Source organism: Caloenas nicobarica, chromosome 5 (genome assembly GCF_036013445.1).
Source record: "Caloenas nicobarica isolate bCalNic1 chromosome 5, bCalNic1.hap1, whole genome shotgun sequence".
NCBI classification, from domain to species: Eukaryota; Metazoa; Chordata; class Aves; order Columbiformes; family Columbidae; genus Caloenas; species Caloenas nicobarica.
The window spans coordinates 18653765-18673022 of NC_088249.1; the positions used below are offsets into that span (position 1 = coordinate 18653765).

Genomic DNA, 19258 nt, shown 5'->3' on the forward strand with positions numbered 1-19258 from the left:
GACAAGCTGCCCTCATAACCCCCTTGTATCTCGTCTGTTCATTTCATTACACATTTTGATAATTAGTTAAAAATTGAGAAAAGTAAGAGAGAAAATTCACATAAATATGTAAACAAATAAGACCTGTATGAACATAATCAGTGTGCAACTGGCATCAATTAGAGCCATTTTTCTCATTCAGAACTCTATTCCTGTTACATTCTTTGCTTCTGTGTGTGTGGTAGTCAATTGTATAATGTGGTATGTTTCTACTTTCATCAAATACTGTGATGTTATTCATAAAGGGTATTCCTGAATGTGCATTTGGAAATGTACTAATTCAAACAACCAGCATGAGAGGTGATTGTCACTATGAACCCTGAAAGGAAATCTGTACTGAACACTCCTGATGAAAACATCTTTCTTTGATGCTCAACAGTTCTGCTTTCCTCAGTCACATCTCTCATTCTGATAGAACTAATTCAAGCACCATACATCTTCAGACTGTTAATATAACAGTATAATAAATCTTCAAATATAAAGCACTTGAGTAGGCAACTCCCATAGCTACGCATGTGTGCTGCACACAAAATTAACTAGAGAGACAGAAACAGTTAATGGTGTTTCCTAATCTCTGTTTCACATGCACAAGCAGATCGTCATAACCGTCATTCCTAAGAAATCAAAAAAGTCTCAAGAATCAGGCTGAAATGGATCTTGAAATGTCAAGACAATGACAACCATACTTAAAATGGTTAAAAGAGAAAATTTACCCTTCTGGGGAGCAGCTTTCCTCCAACTGACTTGTGGCATAGATTAATTTATCAAAAAAATTTCTTTAGCAGCCAGAAATGCCTATTAACAGGATTATCTGAACATGGGATAAGACATACCACGTCTTGCTCAAATCAGAGATTTTACTCAATGCCAGCTCAATTCAGTCTTTTTAGCTTCAGTGATAAATCATATTGATCCTCATGCAGTTTGACCCACTGAATGACTCAGATGAAGGTTTAAAAACCCAAATCAGCTTTGTAAAAAAAAAAAAAAATTAAAAATCTAGGGATTTCACGAGGATATAGCTTTCCATCACTGGCAGCAGTTGGAAAGACTACATGGCAGTGGCATTCTATGCACAGACATCATGGTATTTTCCATGCAAACAGCCTTTTCTACTGCGAGAAAACTTAAAATAATTCAATAAAGAAAGAGTATATATAAGTAATTTCCTGACAGATAAACCAGTGGATACCCACAAATGTGCTGCTCAACCATCCTCAAGCTTTTCAATCTAAGTCAGTCTCTAAATACTTGCTCAAAATTGACATATTCACAGAGACACACAAGTTAGCAGCCCTTTCAGCGTCCATGTCTATAGTTTATCATCCTATTTTGATTAACTTTCGCACATGGTGTCAACCATCATTATTACGCTACATGGAAAGAGAGGAGCAGAAGTACAGCTGCCCCAGGACATCTTATGCCTTCCCTGCCCCTTTACTTGACTGTGAGAGATAAACTACCATCCTTGAAGTAATTTATTTGCTAGAGATCCCATCCAAAGACTGCTCCGTTGTGCCATTTGAAAATGAGCCTGCTCCTTAGCTTCTCACTAGGTCCTCTGCTAAAAGCAGAGAAATGTGTGACGCACCATAAACATCTATCACATCTTAGCCCACAGATTGAATCCTTTTAGCTCTGTGATCGAAATACTCTCTTTGATCAAAATCGTTGATTATTTTAAAAAACCAGTAATGACATCTAGGTAGCCACAACAGAAATAACTTTCTCAGTTCATTATATATCATAGAAAATTCTTACATTACAGTAACTTTACATTTATAACTAGATATAACAGGGAAAGAATTCACTGTTCTTGTGCATTTAAACTGTTGTACAAAGCAGGCAAAGAGCAGCCCTATAATGTTCAAGACACATTACAGGTATTCAGTTTTATAGTTGGTTCAGTGTATACTAAAATACACTGACTAAATCACAGAAGCTTTAAGAATGTATAACATGTATTATATAATTTAGAGGAATTATTTATACTTTTTTTTTCACAGCCTCAATTGAAAACAGTTTCTGCGCTCTACTGCAGCATTAAATAATAATAAATGCAGGTATGTGAAAAATTAAAATGATGAAATAAAGGCAGTAGACTTACCAGAATGCATAAAAAGTAAATGCTAACGAATGAAGCCTTTTGAAAAGAGAAAGTCAGGTGCATACATCAAAGCTGGTTAGCATGTATTTAGCCTATAATCTAGTCAGACATTGACCTTGTCAGAGTTACAAATGTTATTATATTTTTATATTCATATATATGTATGTATGTTACTCTTAAACTGATACACATTTTGCCAGAGCCACATTTTATTAGGCAAGAAATTATGCATTTTCAAAGTAATTCCTTTAACTTTTGTATTCTTACATTTAAACGTAACAGTGTCAAAGCCAGCAGAATTGTACTTGTTTTTTATTCTTACATTCCTCCTGTAATGTTGTAAGATGCTTATTAAGCACAGGACCACATTCTACTCTTGCCATTACCTCCTTGGAGACCTGGAGTGTTCCAGGGTTGACTGCTTCAAATTTGTGCTGAATCTTATCCCAACCCAGGAATAACCTAATTCAGCAAAACAGTTTTTGGAGCAGTTCCACAAATAGATGATGTATAATCAGCTTTTTCCTAATGGCAACAGTGAAAGAAATAATATGTGCGGCAAAAATCTTCTACATTATCATATGCTTTAATAGGCATCCTTAGAATTTGTTTTCCAGCTGTCACATGTTGATATATCCTGATGGCTAGAGAAACACAATTAGAATGGCGAACTCATCCTCACAATGCATTAGACAACATCTAATCACTGAAGTAGAAGAATACTCCCTTAGTATATAAACAAGCATAGGAAATCAATGTATATTTTGGCAAATGAAGTAAAATTTAAATAGGGTTTCATTTTTAGCATGAAAATATGACAGCCCAATTACTTTCACTGCCTATCCTTCCACCAGAAGGCTCACTTACAGGTGTTCACTTCATTCTAACTCACTGGTGCTCTTGTTTCTCTACAGTGAAATATATTTTAGAGTGAAACATATTTTCTAACTCTAGCAGTCAATGATTTGATTACAAAGTGTCAAATAGTATTTTAGTGAAGATTACTCTTTGCATTTGTAAAGTTAAAAAACCAAAACCAAACAAAAACCCAACCAATCAACCCCCCAAAAACAAACTAGAGGCAAAGAAGTGTTATATCCAAAGATTACTTTTTATGAGTGATTAAACATTAATTTGGCAAGTCTCCCAACACTGCTTTCTAAAATATACTTTTCAGCTGATAACTAGAAATTCAGATTCAGACAGTTTGTTGAATTTTACCCTGAGGCTAGCACACATAAGGAAAGCTGCAGTTTCTGTTAGCATGATACAGACCACGCTTTCAAGACAAATGTTGGTGGGAAAGCACCTGTAAGTAATTAGAGGAACTGGGACAGGTATTTTAGAAAGATGTTGTTTTGCAAAAGATTAAAACAAAGGAAAAAATTGTCAGTGTCTTATAATGCTACATTAAAGACCACAAGTGTATCCCTTCTTTTTAAAACCGAGAATTTATGCAGTAATTAGAGAGAGATTTTAGAGCACACTTTACTTGGTTTCATGAAAAAATAATTTAAGGAATTTCTCCTGTCCCCAGTTTGCAGAAAATATCATGGAGGATCAAACATGGTATTAATAAAAAATAAAATTTGGATTTTAAATATGACATTTCCTTCATTTTCCTATGCATGCCTGCACTTTCATCCATAACTAAGAGCCATGTACGGAATTTTAAAGCATTAGTTCTCTGCACTGCAATAAGGTCACACTCAGACTGCCTGCTGCAAAAACCAGTCACATAAACTAGTGGCGAGTTTTCTGTACCCCTTGGAAATGTTCTCCAGCTCTAGAGATATTTAAACAACATATAAAACATTTGCTGTTAAAATCAGAGTTAAAACATCATTCTGTTTTAAGTTGCAATTGCTCCTTTACAGTGATGAACAAAAGAATATAATTTATCAGGCTATTTATTTATTTACTACTTGGAAAGATACACCACATATCTGGATGAAATGCCAGCCAAAATAAGTGAACCTGTGTATACAGACAGAAAAGCACTTATTTTGATAGTGTAAGTACTATTTCCACTTTGAATAACTGCAAGTTGAGCATGCAGTATACTGTTGGATATGAAATGTATTTCCAAAGTAGGACTTCCATGATACAGAAAAAAAATATAAGATTCTTGATTCTTCTGCTAGGAAAGTTAGTGGTAACTAGAGTTCTGCCTTAGGAAATGGTAGAAAGCTCTAGAATGACAGAGAGGACATGGGAATTTCAGCTGAGATGAAAGCGAGAGAATTCATGGGTAACTAGAGCTTGGATTTACCATAATCACTCTCCATCCAGATTGCAGCAGCTTTGTCAGAGGGTTGAAATGTGCCTTTGGGGTTGGGCATGTGCCAGGAAGACCCTTGGCTATTTTTTGCTGCTTGAAACACATCTGCTCTCCCTCTAGAGCTGCTGCACTGCAGTGATCAGCTGTTATTATGGGAGGCGAGTAGACTATGATATCTACTAAACCAAATTTAAATATCTACCTTTCCCAAAGGGGATGGCAGCAGCCTTCCACTCTCTCTTGAGCTGGATCGCGGGGCAGTTTTACCCAGACTCATTTCCTCTTCACACCTGGCTATCTTCTTTCTCAGCTTTTCTCTTCTTTGCTGGTCGGCAACTTAGGAAAGAGACAAAGTTTGTCAGATCCAAACTGTAATATTATACTTGTTTTGTCTTAAGTGATTTGAAAATGTCATAGGGGTTTGCAGTTGCTCAGCAGACCACTGAGATATGTTCCATGTCTAACACACAGCAACTATAAAAATTTACCTCTCTTCTTACAAGAAAAATATTAAAGAGTATGCTGGCTGCTGAAGCTGTATCATAGCTGAAGTTGTACCTCAGCTTCCCTGAAGTATTTTCACCTCACAAATATACCACTGTGCAGGAATTCCAAGATCAGTATTACTAGCAGAGCACTCTGCTCCAAAAGCTCACGTTTGCTTTCGCTTTTTTACTTTCTTTGACTATACTGTCACCCAGTATTTCAGGAAAAAATAAATGTTTACTGTTAGTAAATTTGACAGGTAAAAAATCCATGCTAACACCATGGAAAACAGTGAGCAGTCTCCCAAGTACAGAAATCCATAGCCAAATAAGCATGTTCATGTCAAGAATATTAAAAAGGCAAACACCGTGAAAGGGCCACTGTCAGATAAGGGGGGTAAATTGCTGTCAGTCTACATTGGTCTGCAGTCCCAGACCTTGTTCACAGTGTCCATGCAGCACAGAAGATGAGTTAGGTATCTGTGCCATCAGATAAAGACAGAAGTCCAAAAGAAGGGTACATTTTCTGTGTTCGAGTTTTCTATCAGTCGCCTACATCTGCTATCTTGCATAATACAGCCCGAAGTTTTTGTACATTGTGAGCACCGAGGTGCCACAGATGAAGTTCACAAGTTGAAAAATCCAAATGAGACTGATGAAAAACACTAGTAACTTCCTTTCCAAATGGGAGAGAAGAGGATTTATAAGCAAGCACACTTTTGAAGTCTGTATATACACAACAAAACTTGTTTTAACTCTTGACTAAATTTCTCATTAACTTAACACAGACCCAAGTGTACGAATGGTTTGATAAAGACACACAGACAGAAAGGCCTTTGTGGATTTCTTCTTTGGTTTCATAATGTATTTATATCATACTCTGGTAGACCCCAATCTTCACACATATTACTATACTTAACTCATGAAAATGTAAATAACTTAGTGGATTAGTGTAGTACATTCTTCTAGACAGCTGGGAACTGCAGCAATCTGAGGACATCTAATCAAACTTTAAAATATATTCGTCTGTGTACATTAACCTTACAGACACACTTATCTCTAGGAATTATTTAAGTACGTGTATTCATTTTATTAAGTGCTTTAGTCCCCCCTTTTAAACTAGAAATGATTCTTTCCGATGCAAAATCCTTGCTCTCATTCCTCAGGGAAATCCCTCTTTTTCTTTGAATTTTTGCAATTGATATGTAAAATACAAAGTAATTTATTTTATGGCTGCTGATTTATTCAGCATATTCCATTAGAGAACTTACAATATGAAGTTGCTTTTATTGCTGGAAAAACATTAGCCGAAGTTAATATATGCTAAATTCCTACAACTCTGAGTTAAAAATATGCCTTGTAACAGAAGGAAAAAATATACTGTCCCATTAAATAATTAAAACTCAATATTATTCTTCCTACACTGAATTATCATTATGTGGCTATTCTAAATCACTATTATTTCTAATTGTGTTTGTCTTAAAAGCTAAAGATGAGCATGCAAAAGTTAGCTACAGATAAGAAGTTTTATATGTTTGAGATAAATAATTACACTGGGCCTACAGTGTGTGTCTGTGTGTGCACATGCATGGAAACTGAGAAAACTCAAGTCTTGCCTACTGCTCAGGTAAAACAGTGATGGCTGAAATTAGTGTTGAATAAATATCTAGGGAAACAATTAATGAATGAGAGCACTACAAGCAAAAATGCAAATCATACAGAAGTATGGTTTTCTTATTTTGTAACTGCAAGTAGATGCCTGAATAAGAAATTTCCTAACGCTCAAGTATTTAGGTGGAAACTGGGTTTGTCTAAGACAAGACAGGCTTAAACACTTCTCTGCATGTTCTACCTGCATACCATGGCTTAACACGAGTTTCCAGCCAAAGTGCAAAGCAATGTGAATATTAACACAAAATTGAGTTCTCGCATTGTCCTTATACTGCTTTTTACAGTATGAAGTCTGAGATTTAACATACATGGAGAGACTCTGCCTTTACTACTGGAATTCAAAGCTATAAAAGCCAACTACTACAAATTTCCTCCAGGACCATGCACTACGACTCTTCTCAGCCAAAGCAAGGCTTGTGCCCATGAGTAAAGCCAGAGCAGTAAGCGAGCCAGGACGCCGAGACTGTCTTCGGTTGTCAGAACGACCCATTGGGGCTGCTGTCACTTGCGTGGGCAATGTGAAGTCTTTGCCTCACACCAGTTATATAGTGAGCTTTGCTCACCTGATCCAGCATGTGTGTTCCAGAAACTATGAAGTCACTCATGTACTAAAAGGCAGAGCAGACCATATGCAAAACAGAGTGGCAGAAAATTACAGCAGTGACACATCGTGTTGCCAAATTAGGAATTTTCAGGCTAGATCTGCTGTAAGAGCCAGGAACTGTGAAACCAGCAAATCCAGAGATAAAGAAATCCTTCTGGAACAGAGTTAATGTAGATGTAAACAGGGGTAAGTTAGCATAGCCTTGAGGAGCCACTAAGCAACACAGACAGGGGCACAGCCACAAGAACACGCATGCCACCGACCTACCTCCCCTCGCTTCACATGTCCTTTCCCCAAGCAGGGACTGGAGAATCCAGTCTTTCTGTTTGGCTTTAGCCAGACAGAAAATGGTATCTTACAAATGGCCCGAACAAGTAATATTACAATTGATGGGTGTTAAGGATACTTAAGGCTGCCGTACACGACCACTTGTCCTGCAGCTGTAAATCTCTCAAATGCAGGAAGAATGAGATGAGCATTCAGGAAGAAACGTGCAGTTTTAAAATTGAGATTTATCTGTTAACTGGAAAGGTTGCTTACTGTTTGAGATATCTTCTGCTTCAAATCAATCACAGATACAGCTTCTTTCATTTTCAGTGAGGTTAATAAACTAAACGTAACAGGAGTGCCCTTGGCATACTGTCATAAACTAGCGGGAAGTTAATATTAACTGCATTTGTTAACAGAGACTTAATGATTTCACTGCAAGTAGCTTTTACTGTACACTGGCTCCAGAAACATATCACATTTGTAGATTCAAATATGGGAGAAGTTCAAGACAGTAAGTACATTGTGACAAATAAAAAAAGAAAACTACTAGGTTTTTGATCTCTTTAAAAAGGGAAAACTAAATGTTTAGGAATAAAAAAAATAGAGTCTATAAATCCAAATGACGAGTTCCTTTTAAAGCCTTAGTGGAGACTTCAAGATTAATTATACCTCATTAACTGCTGTGCTCAAAACCACAAAGATTTATAGTAAAGAGAAAATGTATTAGAATATAAACAAAAGTAGTAATTTTTGTGTATCAGACAAATTCAGAGTCTGTGAAACCGAATCTGTTTTCTTAACTCTGCCAGCAATGAGAGGAAGCAAAAGACCCATCAAGAGCTACCCATAAAATGCTGATCAGTCTGTCACAGAAGTAACCTTTATGCGTAGACAGATACCATTTTTGCAAAGAGTACACCACACTTCCAAAGTAGAGATCACATCAATGTATTTCCCTGTTAGAATACTCCCTCTATGGGCTTGATTCTTTTTCCCTTAAGCCTAAGCTGCAGTAGTATTAATATTTCTAGACACACGCTTGGAGTTATAAGACCAATGTCATAAATCTGGAAGAAACAAAATAATCATACATACCGCACTCCTAAGCGGCTTGAAAGCTCTGCGCTCACAAGGACAGTACAATTTGGAATGGCAGTGGTTGTCCTTTGCTCTGAATTTCCAATCTCTAAATTTATCATGTCACATCACAGTACAATTGGCAGTTAACTTTCAAGTTACTTCATTTTTGTTGTAAATAATCCATGGCAGACAATGAAATACTAAGTTAGATTTAAATTGAGTTCAGCTTACAGAATAACGTATCTCAAAAGAATTATCCAACACTGAGCATTTCTCCATTGTGTTTTTATATCAGCTATTTTTGCAGTAACACACTTCTGATTATTTCCCTTACGAATTCTCTTAGAGGAACAATGCAAACATCAACCTCATTTCTGCTGAGCTTGAAGTGCCTGCAGTGACCATAATTAAAATGTTCAGCATATCAACTGGTGACGTTAATTCTGTAAGCAAGCTCTTCTTTCTGTAAGAATTTTTACTATCAGCTTTCTGGCTCTGCACAAATCCCCCGTACACCATGATTTAAGCACCTGGGGTGAGAACTCATCAAATGCAAACTGAATTTTGCCATTGGATGTGAAGTTGGGGTTTCTCATAAATCTAAATCAGTATTTCTTAACACAGAAGTTCTAATTTTCATAACTCCAAGAGACAATTCTGCAGTCCTTCACATCTATTATCAGTAGCACTGTTTAATCAAATAAGGGAGGAATCACCATGAAAAAGGTGACAAAGGATTTATTAGGGGCTTGATACTACAGCCTTGCTTGTATCAAACAAAGTAATGTTTGTATCAGGTATGTACTTCAGAAATGTGAAACTGCTTGGCAAATCTACTAATGGCAGAATGCGGGTAGTAATTTCCATTGCTAAAGCTTGGAAAGAAACTCTAACAGTGAGACATGAATCCTTCAGAGGAATTCCAGGAGAGGCTAGAAGCACAGGATTATCCCAAATCCACCCACCTCTGATCCTCATCCCACAGACATCTCGCAGATACTTCTGTCAGCCGTATGAAGAATACAGCAGCCTGTGCACCACCTACTATACAGAAATGGTGAAACGCTGCACCGAGGCTGAAGAAAACTTCTGAAGCTGCTCAGGTAAACCCCCATTCGTGTACCCTAGAGAGAGGTCCAGCTGCCTTCCAGGTGGGCTTGGACAGTGGATTTTGTCTCAGGGTACCACTGGGGCAGCCCCCAAGGGCAATTTAGACATATTGGACTGAGCTAATGCTGAGAATAAGTGGAATGCGTAATTTTATTCCTGTTCTCTGGTATCCTATAGCTATTTCGTGATCCTCAGTAATAGTGGAAAATGGTATAAAAACAATAATCCCCGTAATGGACAGATGGTAAAACTTGGTAAATTCAGTTAAAAATCATAGACATTTTCAATAATAATGATGATTAACTAGTGAAACAACTATAAAAGGAAATTACATTTTCTCTATTTGACCTGTAAAGGTCAAGACTGCAGGCCTTGCTTACTTATGTGCTCTATTTACCATATTCAGTACTGTTGAGTTCCATATTAGCACAACTGGATTAAATTTTTGGTCTGCTTAACCCATGATGTCAGACTAGATCATGTAATGCCTTTTGCTACCACAAATTGTGAAAAATTTATTTATGATGTACTGAATACATATCTAAAATTAATTACCTGTTGTAAAAAAAGAAATAAAACCTTTCTGTAGAAAAAACTTCAAAGTAAATAACTTCTGTAAAAAGAAAGTAAAATTACTACAAAGTACAAGCTTCTAAAGATTTTTTTAGAGAGTGGGTTTTCCTGCTCTCCAAAAATTCAGGCTTGATAAATATACTAGAGTATCTTTCCAAAGACGTACGTGAACTCTGAAAATATACATTATTTTAGTTGCTTATAACTTTCATTTTCAGAAATGCATATGTAGGGACAAGACTCAACAGAAAAGAGTCAAAGGTGAGGAGATCTTGTGAAAGCTTCCTGTAAAACAGCAGCAACAAGATAGGTCAGAGAGCTTTTCATAAATCTCTGCTTTTCATGGCATAAAGGGTAGACAGATATGATGTAAAATATGTATGTGATCACATACAAAAATTAAATTTTAACACAGAATTACATAAGAATATACATTTATTGATATTTTTACTTTAACATAACCCCCAAGACCCCTAGAAGTCTGAAGTATTATCTGCCCCAATCCCTCACTCCCCCCAAGTATTTAAGTTCCATCAGTGCTAGAACAGATTTCTGGTGGGTAACATCTCAGAATACTTTTCCCCCCCGCTGCTTCTTCCCCGGCACTAAAGAGATCTGCATTCCCAAGCACACTAATCACTGAGTTCAGGCTGTACTATCAATATGCCCTGTGGAAAAACCTCTAAACACATGGGTTGAAAAGTTAGTACTGTTAGAAACCAGGCATGTGTAGCAGCAGCTGTCTTACTTGGCATAGCTTTTATCAAGTTTTCTGGCACAAATTCCACAACCACAGACTTCTAATGGCCACTGGTATCAATCAACATGCTTGGACTAATTCTGAACATAGAAGTTTCACATTTCAAGAAGTTTCACATTTTAACAACTATTTTAAGTCAATAAGGTTGACCTAATACCCAAGAGCATGCTCACTGCGAGCCCAGTGCCGTGGCAGCTCGCCCGCTGTGCTGCCAGCTGAGATACCAGGAAAAGAACAGTGGAAACTAAATCCACTTTAAGGACAGAACACATTCAGTTGGGCAGGGAGAATGCCAACTACAGTATCATGTTTAATTCTTAAACACTAATGACTGATTCATGGCAACAACCCCAGAGGGAAATACTCACCTGCTATTTTAGCAGTACATGAAGCACATTTTCAGGGGATGTTTTTAACACTGCCTGCAGGAACTCTGTTTGGTAACTCTATGCTATTAATAAAGCTTAGCATTTCAAACTGAAAATTCTCTTTTTGAAGATAAACTCTTTGGAAATAGAGAGAGAACAGAAACCTTATTTGGTATGCAATAAGACAAGGAAAACAAAAATAAAAAAGTATAAATATGCTTCAGTTGGGGCAATGACATGCACAGAACTACCGGGAGAATAAAACTGTAAACCCCTCAATCTCAGTGACAGTATAGAGGTTCCAAAGATATTCAGTCATATTGATGTTGCAACTGTGCCTGGATAATTTATGTGTTACTATCTCCAGAAAAAAGGTTTGAAAATGTTCTAAAAATCCTTTTCCCTTACTTGCTTCTTCAGTATTTTTTCAATACTTTCAAAGCCTGAGCTACTGGCTGTCATCTCCACATGCTTCATAAAGACAGAGGAAGAAAAACTATTATCTGGTGGACTGCCAGAGACACCGCAAATGATACCTTGCACTGAACTTAACACTTGAACATGTAACACTTGGTTGTGCTATTATTACAGAACAGAAATCAGTAGTTCTTGATGAATAATATATGGAACACTAGGAAAAAACCCCAACCACTCTAATTTTAGGTATGAAATAAAGTAAAATAATTTTCAATTTAATTCTAAACATCTAGAGTTTATAAAAATAGTGCAGATACTGGACAAGGGATGCCTGAGTAGTCTTAACCTTAAATTCCTTGAAGGCAGTGAGACAAATAATGAAGAATTTGAAAGTAGATGTGCCCCATGGAATTATCCCTTTGCTAACTCTACTCAAATTTCAGCGTGTGTGGCAGAGTTTCTCACCTGTTTATAAAGTGATCTCAGTCATACATATGAAGAAAGCAGGTCAGAAAAAGAAGATCAATTACATGCACACATTAAGTATCAATACACAAAGATTTTTCTTAGAATAATCTTAAGTATCTGGTACAAATGCATACATGAAAATCCTGGATCTACTGAAGTTCAGATACTTTTGAGGGTGATCATCATGAAACAACTTCAGCTATGGCATCTAAACCCCTTATTATTCCACCATTCGAAACTTGCCTTTTAAAACTGGAATTACCAGGATAAATGCTTTCAAGTAAATTCAGTTCTAATCCTGACAATGTTTGAATTGGACATCTGGACAAAATCTTTTAGCTATGCAGATATTGCAACATTGGAACAGGATACTCAGGTTGCAGAATCTCCATCCCCGGAGGTTTCCAAGACTTGCCTGCCTGATCTGGTGTTGGCACAAGTCCTATCTTGAGTAGCAAGCTCAAGGAGGACTAAATGACCTTTGAAGGTCCCTTACAACCAACATTTTTGTGATTACATGAAAGCAAGTACGTGACAGAAGTTGAGTTTCTGAAACATTAGGAGAAACGATAATGCATACAGACTGAGCTGTTGAAGATAAATCACTAGACAGGAAATCTATGAACCTGTCTCTCTCATCTCTATTGAGTAGAAAGACCCTCTTCTGAAATGCTAACCAGAACCAGCAACCAAGCTCTGTAACTTCCAGCCTTATGCCTGGGGCAAGTGCTGAACTTCAGTAAAATCAAATGTTGAGATGTTTCTCTCAGTCTTGCACAAAAAAAAAAAAAAAGGGAATCTCCTACTGCAAAAAAAGGTTTTGTAGCATTTTATACAGACAATTTAAGATCAAAATGTATTTGGGAACATTTTTCACCATCGCAAATTAAGAACACTAGGTTGAGAAATACTCTAACGAAAAAATTGTGTTTACATGTTTGCTTTATTAATTTGCTTTCTATCTTTCACTCGGCACTCTCATTTTTATTAGAGAACACGAAGCACCTCACAAAATAAAACCTGAAAATGGGCAGAGACATAACACTGTCTTGAGAAGTCACTTTCAGGGAAAAAAACCCTACAACAACAAAACAACAAACAAAACATTTACTGCTTCATTCAACAGATTTTTAAAAATGGGAAATTCATTGTCACTTTATAATTGCTCAGTTCCTCTCAGTGCAGAACACCAAGCAAACAAACTGTATGTTAGAGCTGAGCTAAATCTAAGGATAAAGCGCTCTGACCACAGTGGATACTCAGCTCTGGGAGACAGAGAAGTCGGTCCAAGATTTCTTCTAAAGGAATCCTGTGCTACTGAACAGGATCCCAATCCTTGAGCTATGATGCTCAGCTTCACTTTATGAGCTAGCTCTCTTTTAGGAATATAATAAATTTCAACTAACAATTTGCATTCCCAAGTCTTAGGCTAGAATAACAGTAGGTAAATTGAAGATTTTTTTTTTTTAATCAAAAGTTTTATTTTTTTTTCCCTAGCTTTAAGGTTTTTTCCTTTGTGAAAAGGAAACATCATCTGGCTGTGCTATTGTATGCATGTTCTAATGAGATAACACACACCAGCAGCTTTTTCCAGCCCAGTCTGAAAATAGGTGAAAGAGCAATTTAGCAAGGATTTAGTGTACTAATTTTATCAAACAGATGGGTAAAAACAGAAGCAACAATAAAGGTGAAATGTTTCCGTCACACCCTGTACAGGAGATTAGTGTTCTGTTTGTGACCAGGACAGAGTTACATAGTCAGACACCGGTCTAAGTTAAGATGAACTCAAAGAGAAACATATTGCACAAAGCCTTGCTATCTGAAATGGAAATTACCTCACTACCAAGCACACCTGTTAGTGTCATAATAATTATCTGTTCAGGTTAAGGCACTGCTGCTGTCTCCCAAAATGAACACATTATTCAGGGAAAGTCATTCTGGTGTGAAACACACAAGCTATCAGCTCAGAAGCATTTTATCTGTAAAAACAGCAGACTCTCAAATAAATGGCCATTTGTTGGTGTTGAGAAAGACCCAATACCTGAAAAGGTATGGTTAATTAGGGAGCTTCAGAAAGATTCTAGCAGGTGCAGAAAGGAAACCTACATGAGAGTTTTATTACACAAACACATAGGCGAAACTTTTCTTCTTACACCAACCCTGTATTTTCATGCTTGTTTCAAGGCAAATCTTGGTAGAGCTGGAGCATGAGAAGGAAGAATTTTTTTCAGATGAATATGCAGAATAGATGACCTGAAATTCCTACTGCAATCTGCAGGCTCCAGATATTCCAGCAATAATGTTGTTATTTGCGCTGCACCTTTTGAAAGCAGAAGGCAAGCCCATATAAAGCATCTTTGACCCAGGTGCAGCTTGTTGCTTAATTCAGTCTCAACCCATTATGCAGAAGTACTGAAAAAAACCCTAATGAAATTGTGTCTTTCTGCCAAAAGGATGACTGATTTCCTGCATAACCTCTAGTTACTCTGATCATTTTACAAGGCAGTATCACTCTGGCTTGACTGGATTTGAGAATAACCAAAGTATTCCGTCCCCAGAAGATTTCTATTTCCATCTGAAAAGAATACTTCATTTTTTTGCAGTACCTCAGTGGTTATAACTAAATATTGAATTGGAGAAAAAACCCAAACTTTCTCTAATTGCATTAGAGAAAAAGACAGATAACAGAAGTATACCTTTGTTATTTCAACAAACAGCTGCTATTTATCCCCTTTGACGAATACACTTCACTTAGTATTCCGTAAATTCCTCCATCCCTGGGAAAGTGATGGAACACCTTATCCTTGGTGCCATCTTAAGACATATCAAGGATAAGAGGGTCATCAGGGACAGTCAACATGGCTTCACCAAGGGGAAGTCGTGTTTGACCAACCTCATAGCCTTTTATGAAGACGTAACAAGGTGGATTGACGATGGCAGAGCAGTGGATGTGGTCTACCTTGACTTCAGCAAAGCATTTGACACTGTCTCCCACAGCATCCTCACGGCAAAACTGAGGAAGTGTGGACTGGATGATCGGGTAGTGAGGTGGACTGCAAACTGGCTGAAGGAGAGAAGCCAGAGAGTCATGGTCAATGGGGCGGAGTCTGGTTGGAGGCCTGTATCTAGTGGAGTGCCTCAAGGGTCAGTTCTGGGACCAATACTATTCAATATATTCATCAATGACTTGGATGAGGGAATTGAGTGTACTATCAGCAAGTTTGCTGATGACACCAAGCTGGGAGGAGTGGCTGACACGCCAGAGGGCTGTGCTGCCATCCAGCGAGATCTGGACAGGCTAGAGAGTTGGGCGGGGAAAAATTTAATGAAATATAACGAGGGAAAGTGCAGAGTTTTCCATCTGGGCAGGAACAACCCCAGGTTCCAGTACAGGTTGGGGAATGACCTATTAGAGAGCAGTGTAGGGGAAAGGGACCTGGGGGTCCTGGTGGACAGCAGGATGACCATGAGCTAGCACTGTGCCCTTGTGGCCAAGAAGGCCAATGGCATCCTGGGGTGTATTAGAAGGGGGGTGGTTAGTAGGTCGAGAGAGGTTCTCCTTCCCCTCTACTCTGCCCTGGTGAGACCTCATCTGGAATATCGTGTCCAGTTCTGGGCCCCTCAGTTCAAGAAGGACAGGGAACTGCTGGAGAGAGTCCAGCGCAGGGCCACAAAGATGATGAAGGGAGTGGAGCATCTCCCTTATGAGGAAAGGCTGAGGGAGCTGGATCTCTTTAGCTTGGAGAAGAGGAGACTGAGGGGTGACCTCATCAATGTCTATAAATATATAAAGGGTGGGTGTCACGAGGATGGAGCCAGGCTCTTCTCGGTGACAACCAACAGTAAGACAAGGGGTAATGGGTTCAAGCTGGAACACAAGAGGTTCCACTTAAATTTGAGAAGAAACCTCTTCTCAGTGAGGGTGACGGAACACTGGAACAGGCTGCCCAGGGAGGTTGTGGAGTCTCCTTCTCTGGAGACATTCAAAACCCGCCTGGACGCCTTCCTGTGTAACCTCATCTAGGTGTTCCTGCCCTGGCAGGCGGATTGGACTAGATGATCTTTCGAGGTCCCTTCCAATCCCTAACATTCTGTGATTCTGTGATTCTGTGAAATCAGTGATTTGAAAGCATTGCGCTTCAGCTAACAGTATGAAGAAAGGCTGCAGTACTGGTATCTTTAAATAATGTTAAAAAACGAGACAACTCCCAGAAAAAGTAACTGCAGTTTAATCCAGGCTATGAGACTGTGTGCTTGTAACTGGCTCTTTTTTCTGCGAAATGGAACAAGAAATTTCAGTCCTGGTGCCCACACTCCCAAAATTCCTCTCGACCTTGCACTGGTAAGCTCTCTTGAAAGTTCAAGCTCACATCATACCACAAGACAGGAAAGAGAAAATGCTGAAATTCTCCTTGCGTGCTCCATTAACTGTGTGGATAAAAAGGATCCTAAGCAAAACTAGTTGTGATCCTAAGCACAGCTAATCACTGACAGACTAGATCCATCTCCCTAGCAGTACATTTACTGCAGATTCTTACAAATAGCTGGAGCAGTGTACAAAAAGCTGAAGAAACAAGCAGATGCATGTATGCTTTATTAAGGGTTATATTCTATTGTTAGTCTTCTATTCCTCTAGTTCTTTTGTTACGTTACTTTTACAGAAGCTTTTGCAAAGTTAATATATCACAAATACTTACGTTTGATGCTGGTCAGTCTACTTTTGGGCACTGAACAGTCTACGGCTGCTGAAAATAAGAAAAAAAAGTAAGTGATTCAGTATTTACTTAGTATTTGTGGTGGATAGAAAAAAAGTAGCAATAAAACAACACAGAAAAAAAGACTAATTTAATTAGAACACAGCAATTTTTCCTCTATTTTAAAATATGCTAGTTACTGTGTATGTAAAGTATTCGATTGATATTAATACAGTCAGAGAATTTTTGAGATGGAGAAGTAAAATATATACTTGAAGGAAGAATCATTTAAATGAAGATTCCTTACAAAAGGTTTCTATACATTTTGTGCTGATGGCATTTAACTGCAGACTTGAAGATAGTAAGTATGTTACACAGTAGACAGATGACAGTGTATTTGTGAGGACGGACTGGCAGAATTTGAAGCCCCCATGTACCTCCCTTTAAAGCAGATATTAAGAAAAGGAGAGATGATGAAGAGAATCAGCAGAACCATCTCCAAAACCCTATTTCTGAAAACACCTAGAAAAAGAGTGCACAGTGTTTCGGGAGGCATTCAAAAAACATTTGTAACTCATATCCTGCAAACTTTTATGCATTTAATTTAAATACTCAGGACCTCCAGCCAAACCCCAGCATGAATATCTCTAGGACTGAGATCCCCAAGATAAGTTTATGCCAAGAAGAATGAAAATAGGCTGTGAACTGTAAACAACATTAACAACTATCTACAGATTTTTCTTAACTCTGTGTATTGTATTAACATTTTAAACACAGTACTTCATACTCCTTATATGACCTTTAAAAAATAACTGGCTGTGATACAGTTTGTTTTCAATCATAGCACTGACAATGAGGTATTGGCAGTTCACAGCAGAGTAAACGTACATTTCTAAATCTGAAATATTTTTGACCAGGATCTCACCATAACTAAGAAACAAACAAACACGTGCAAGTTCAATATGCTTTTAAATTCCATATTTCATACTATTTGTCTTTTCATAAATATAAGTACCTCCTTACATTAAAATGTGTGCAAAACATCATATACATTTTAGTGCTCAATAACAGATTAGTAACATGATTTTCTCATTTGCAAACACATGGGTTAATTTTCAAAGTCCATAAAACTACCTAGTGCCATTGATCAAAATATGAACAAACAATAATGAACTTTTTTAAATAAAAAAACCACAAGACACAGTGGTCTAAGTTTAACTGAAAATGTTCTGCATTCATTCCTAAAATAAATTCTGTACGTTTGATATTGTAAATATCTCCACAATTTTCACTTCAACATATTAGTTCATAATTCATTACTTCATTAAAAGCTGAATGAAGAGAACACAGCATAAAGTACCCAAAAATTAAAGTAGGATCTTTGGTTGCATTTACGGAAAATGTTTTCATACAGAATTTCCCATTCCAATAACATAAAAATCTTATACAGTAGCAGCCATATCTCCTTGGTGACAACAGTCTGAGTATGAAACAGGATGTAAACTACACTTCCTACAATCCAATTAATTTCCCCTTGATATGAGCCTATTCTGAAAGAATGAGCTAAATTTGGGAATAGAAAGTTCATTCATATATGCACATGTTTACCTTTGGCTGAAAGGATTTTGTTATAATGAAACACCATGTGATCTCTGATCAGGTACTGGCTGGTTAGACTTCGGGAGGAGTCAATGCAGAAAGCTGTTAAGATTAAAACATATTTAAACATTATAAAGGCAGGCACAAGAATACTAAAATTTTAAACAGTTATTAACTGCAATTCAAAGCCACAAACTAAATTACTGTGTGCTTAACTACTTTGCTCAATGGCAGTCATTTTTCTTTAGCAGCTACTATCCCATGAAATCATCTTGTCTCCTTTATTTTTTTCCCCACTGAGCCATTGACTCAATCAACAGCTACAGAAGTGGCTGCAGTTGGACTATGAAAACGCCACCATGCAAACTTCCTGTTTCTCTATTCCGTGCTCTTTTGAAAAAAGTGCCTGAGCTGGCAGTACGGCACAGAAACATACGAGCCCACGTAAACTACTGAGTGTAAAGGAATACATTTAACCTCAAGGGTTCTTTAAAGCAGTAACCATATCTATATTCCAGCTAACAAAGAGGTGGCATCTATACATATTTGGATATCTTCCTAACTGTTTCTAGCTAGTGGTACAGTCAAGGCAAAACTCACTCATCAAAAGTATTTTCACATATTAAATGTAAGTACTATTAAAGTTCACCAATTGAGCTCAATGCAAAGGTTTTAATTATAAAAACATGTTAATCATAAAAATCAATGAATTAACATAAAACAAACCATGTC

General features: G+C 37.5%; 1 protein-coding gene across 4 annotated transcripts in view; it reads right to left on the minus strand.

Moving 5' to 3' along the window:
• Nucleotides 1-19258, minus strand: part of SPATA7 (spermatogenesis associated 7) — a 44814-nt gene that overhangs the window by 13691 nt on the left and 11865 nt on the right. For 2 of the 4 annotated variants that reach the window (XM_065635565.1, XM_065635566.1), the window contains exons 3-5: nt 18536-18628; nt 16931-16978; nt 4630-4763 (exon numbers count right to left, since the gene is read on the minus strand). In XM_065635565.1, the coding sequence (XP_065491637.1) occupies nt 4630-4763; nt 16931-16978; nt 18536-18628 (275 nt within the window). Of the gene's footprint in view, nt 1-4629; nt 4764-8552; nt 8617-16930; nt 16979-18535; nt 18629-19258 lie in introns of those variants that run through there. The other 2 variants (XM_065635569.1, XM_065635570.1) reach the window with 2 other exon arrangements.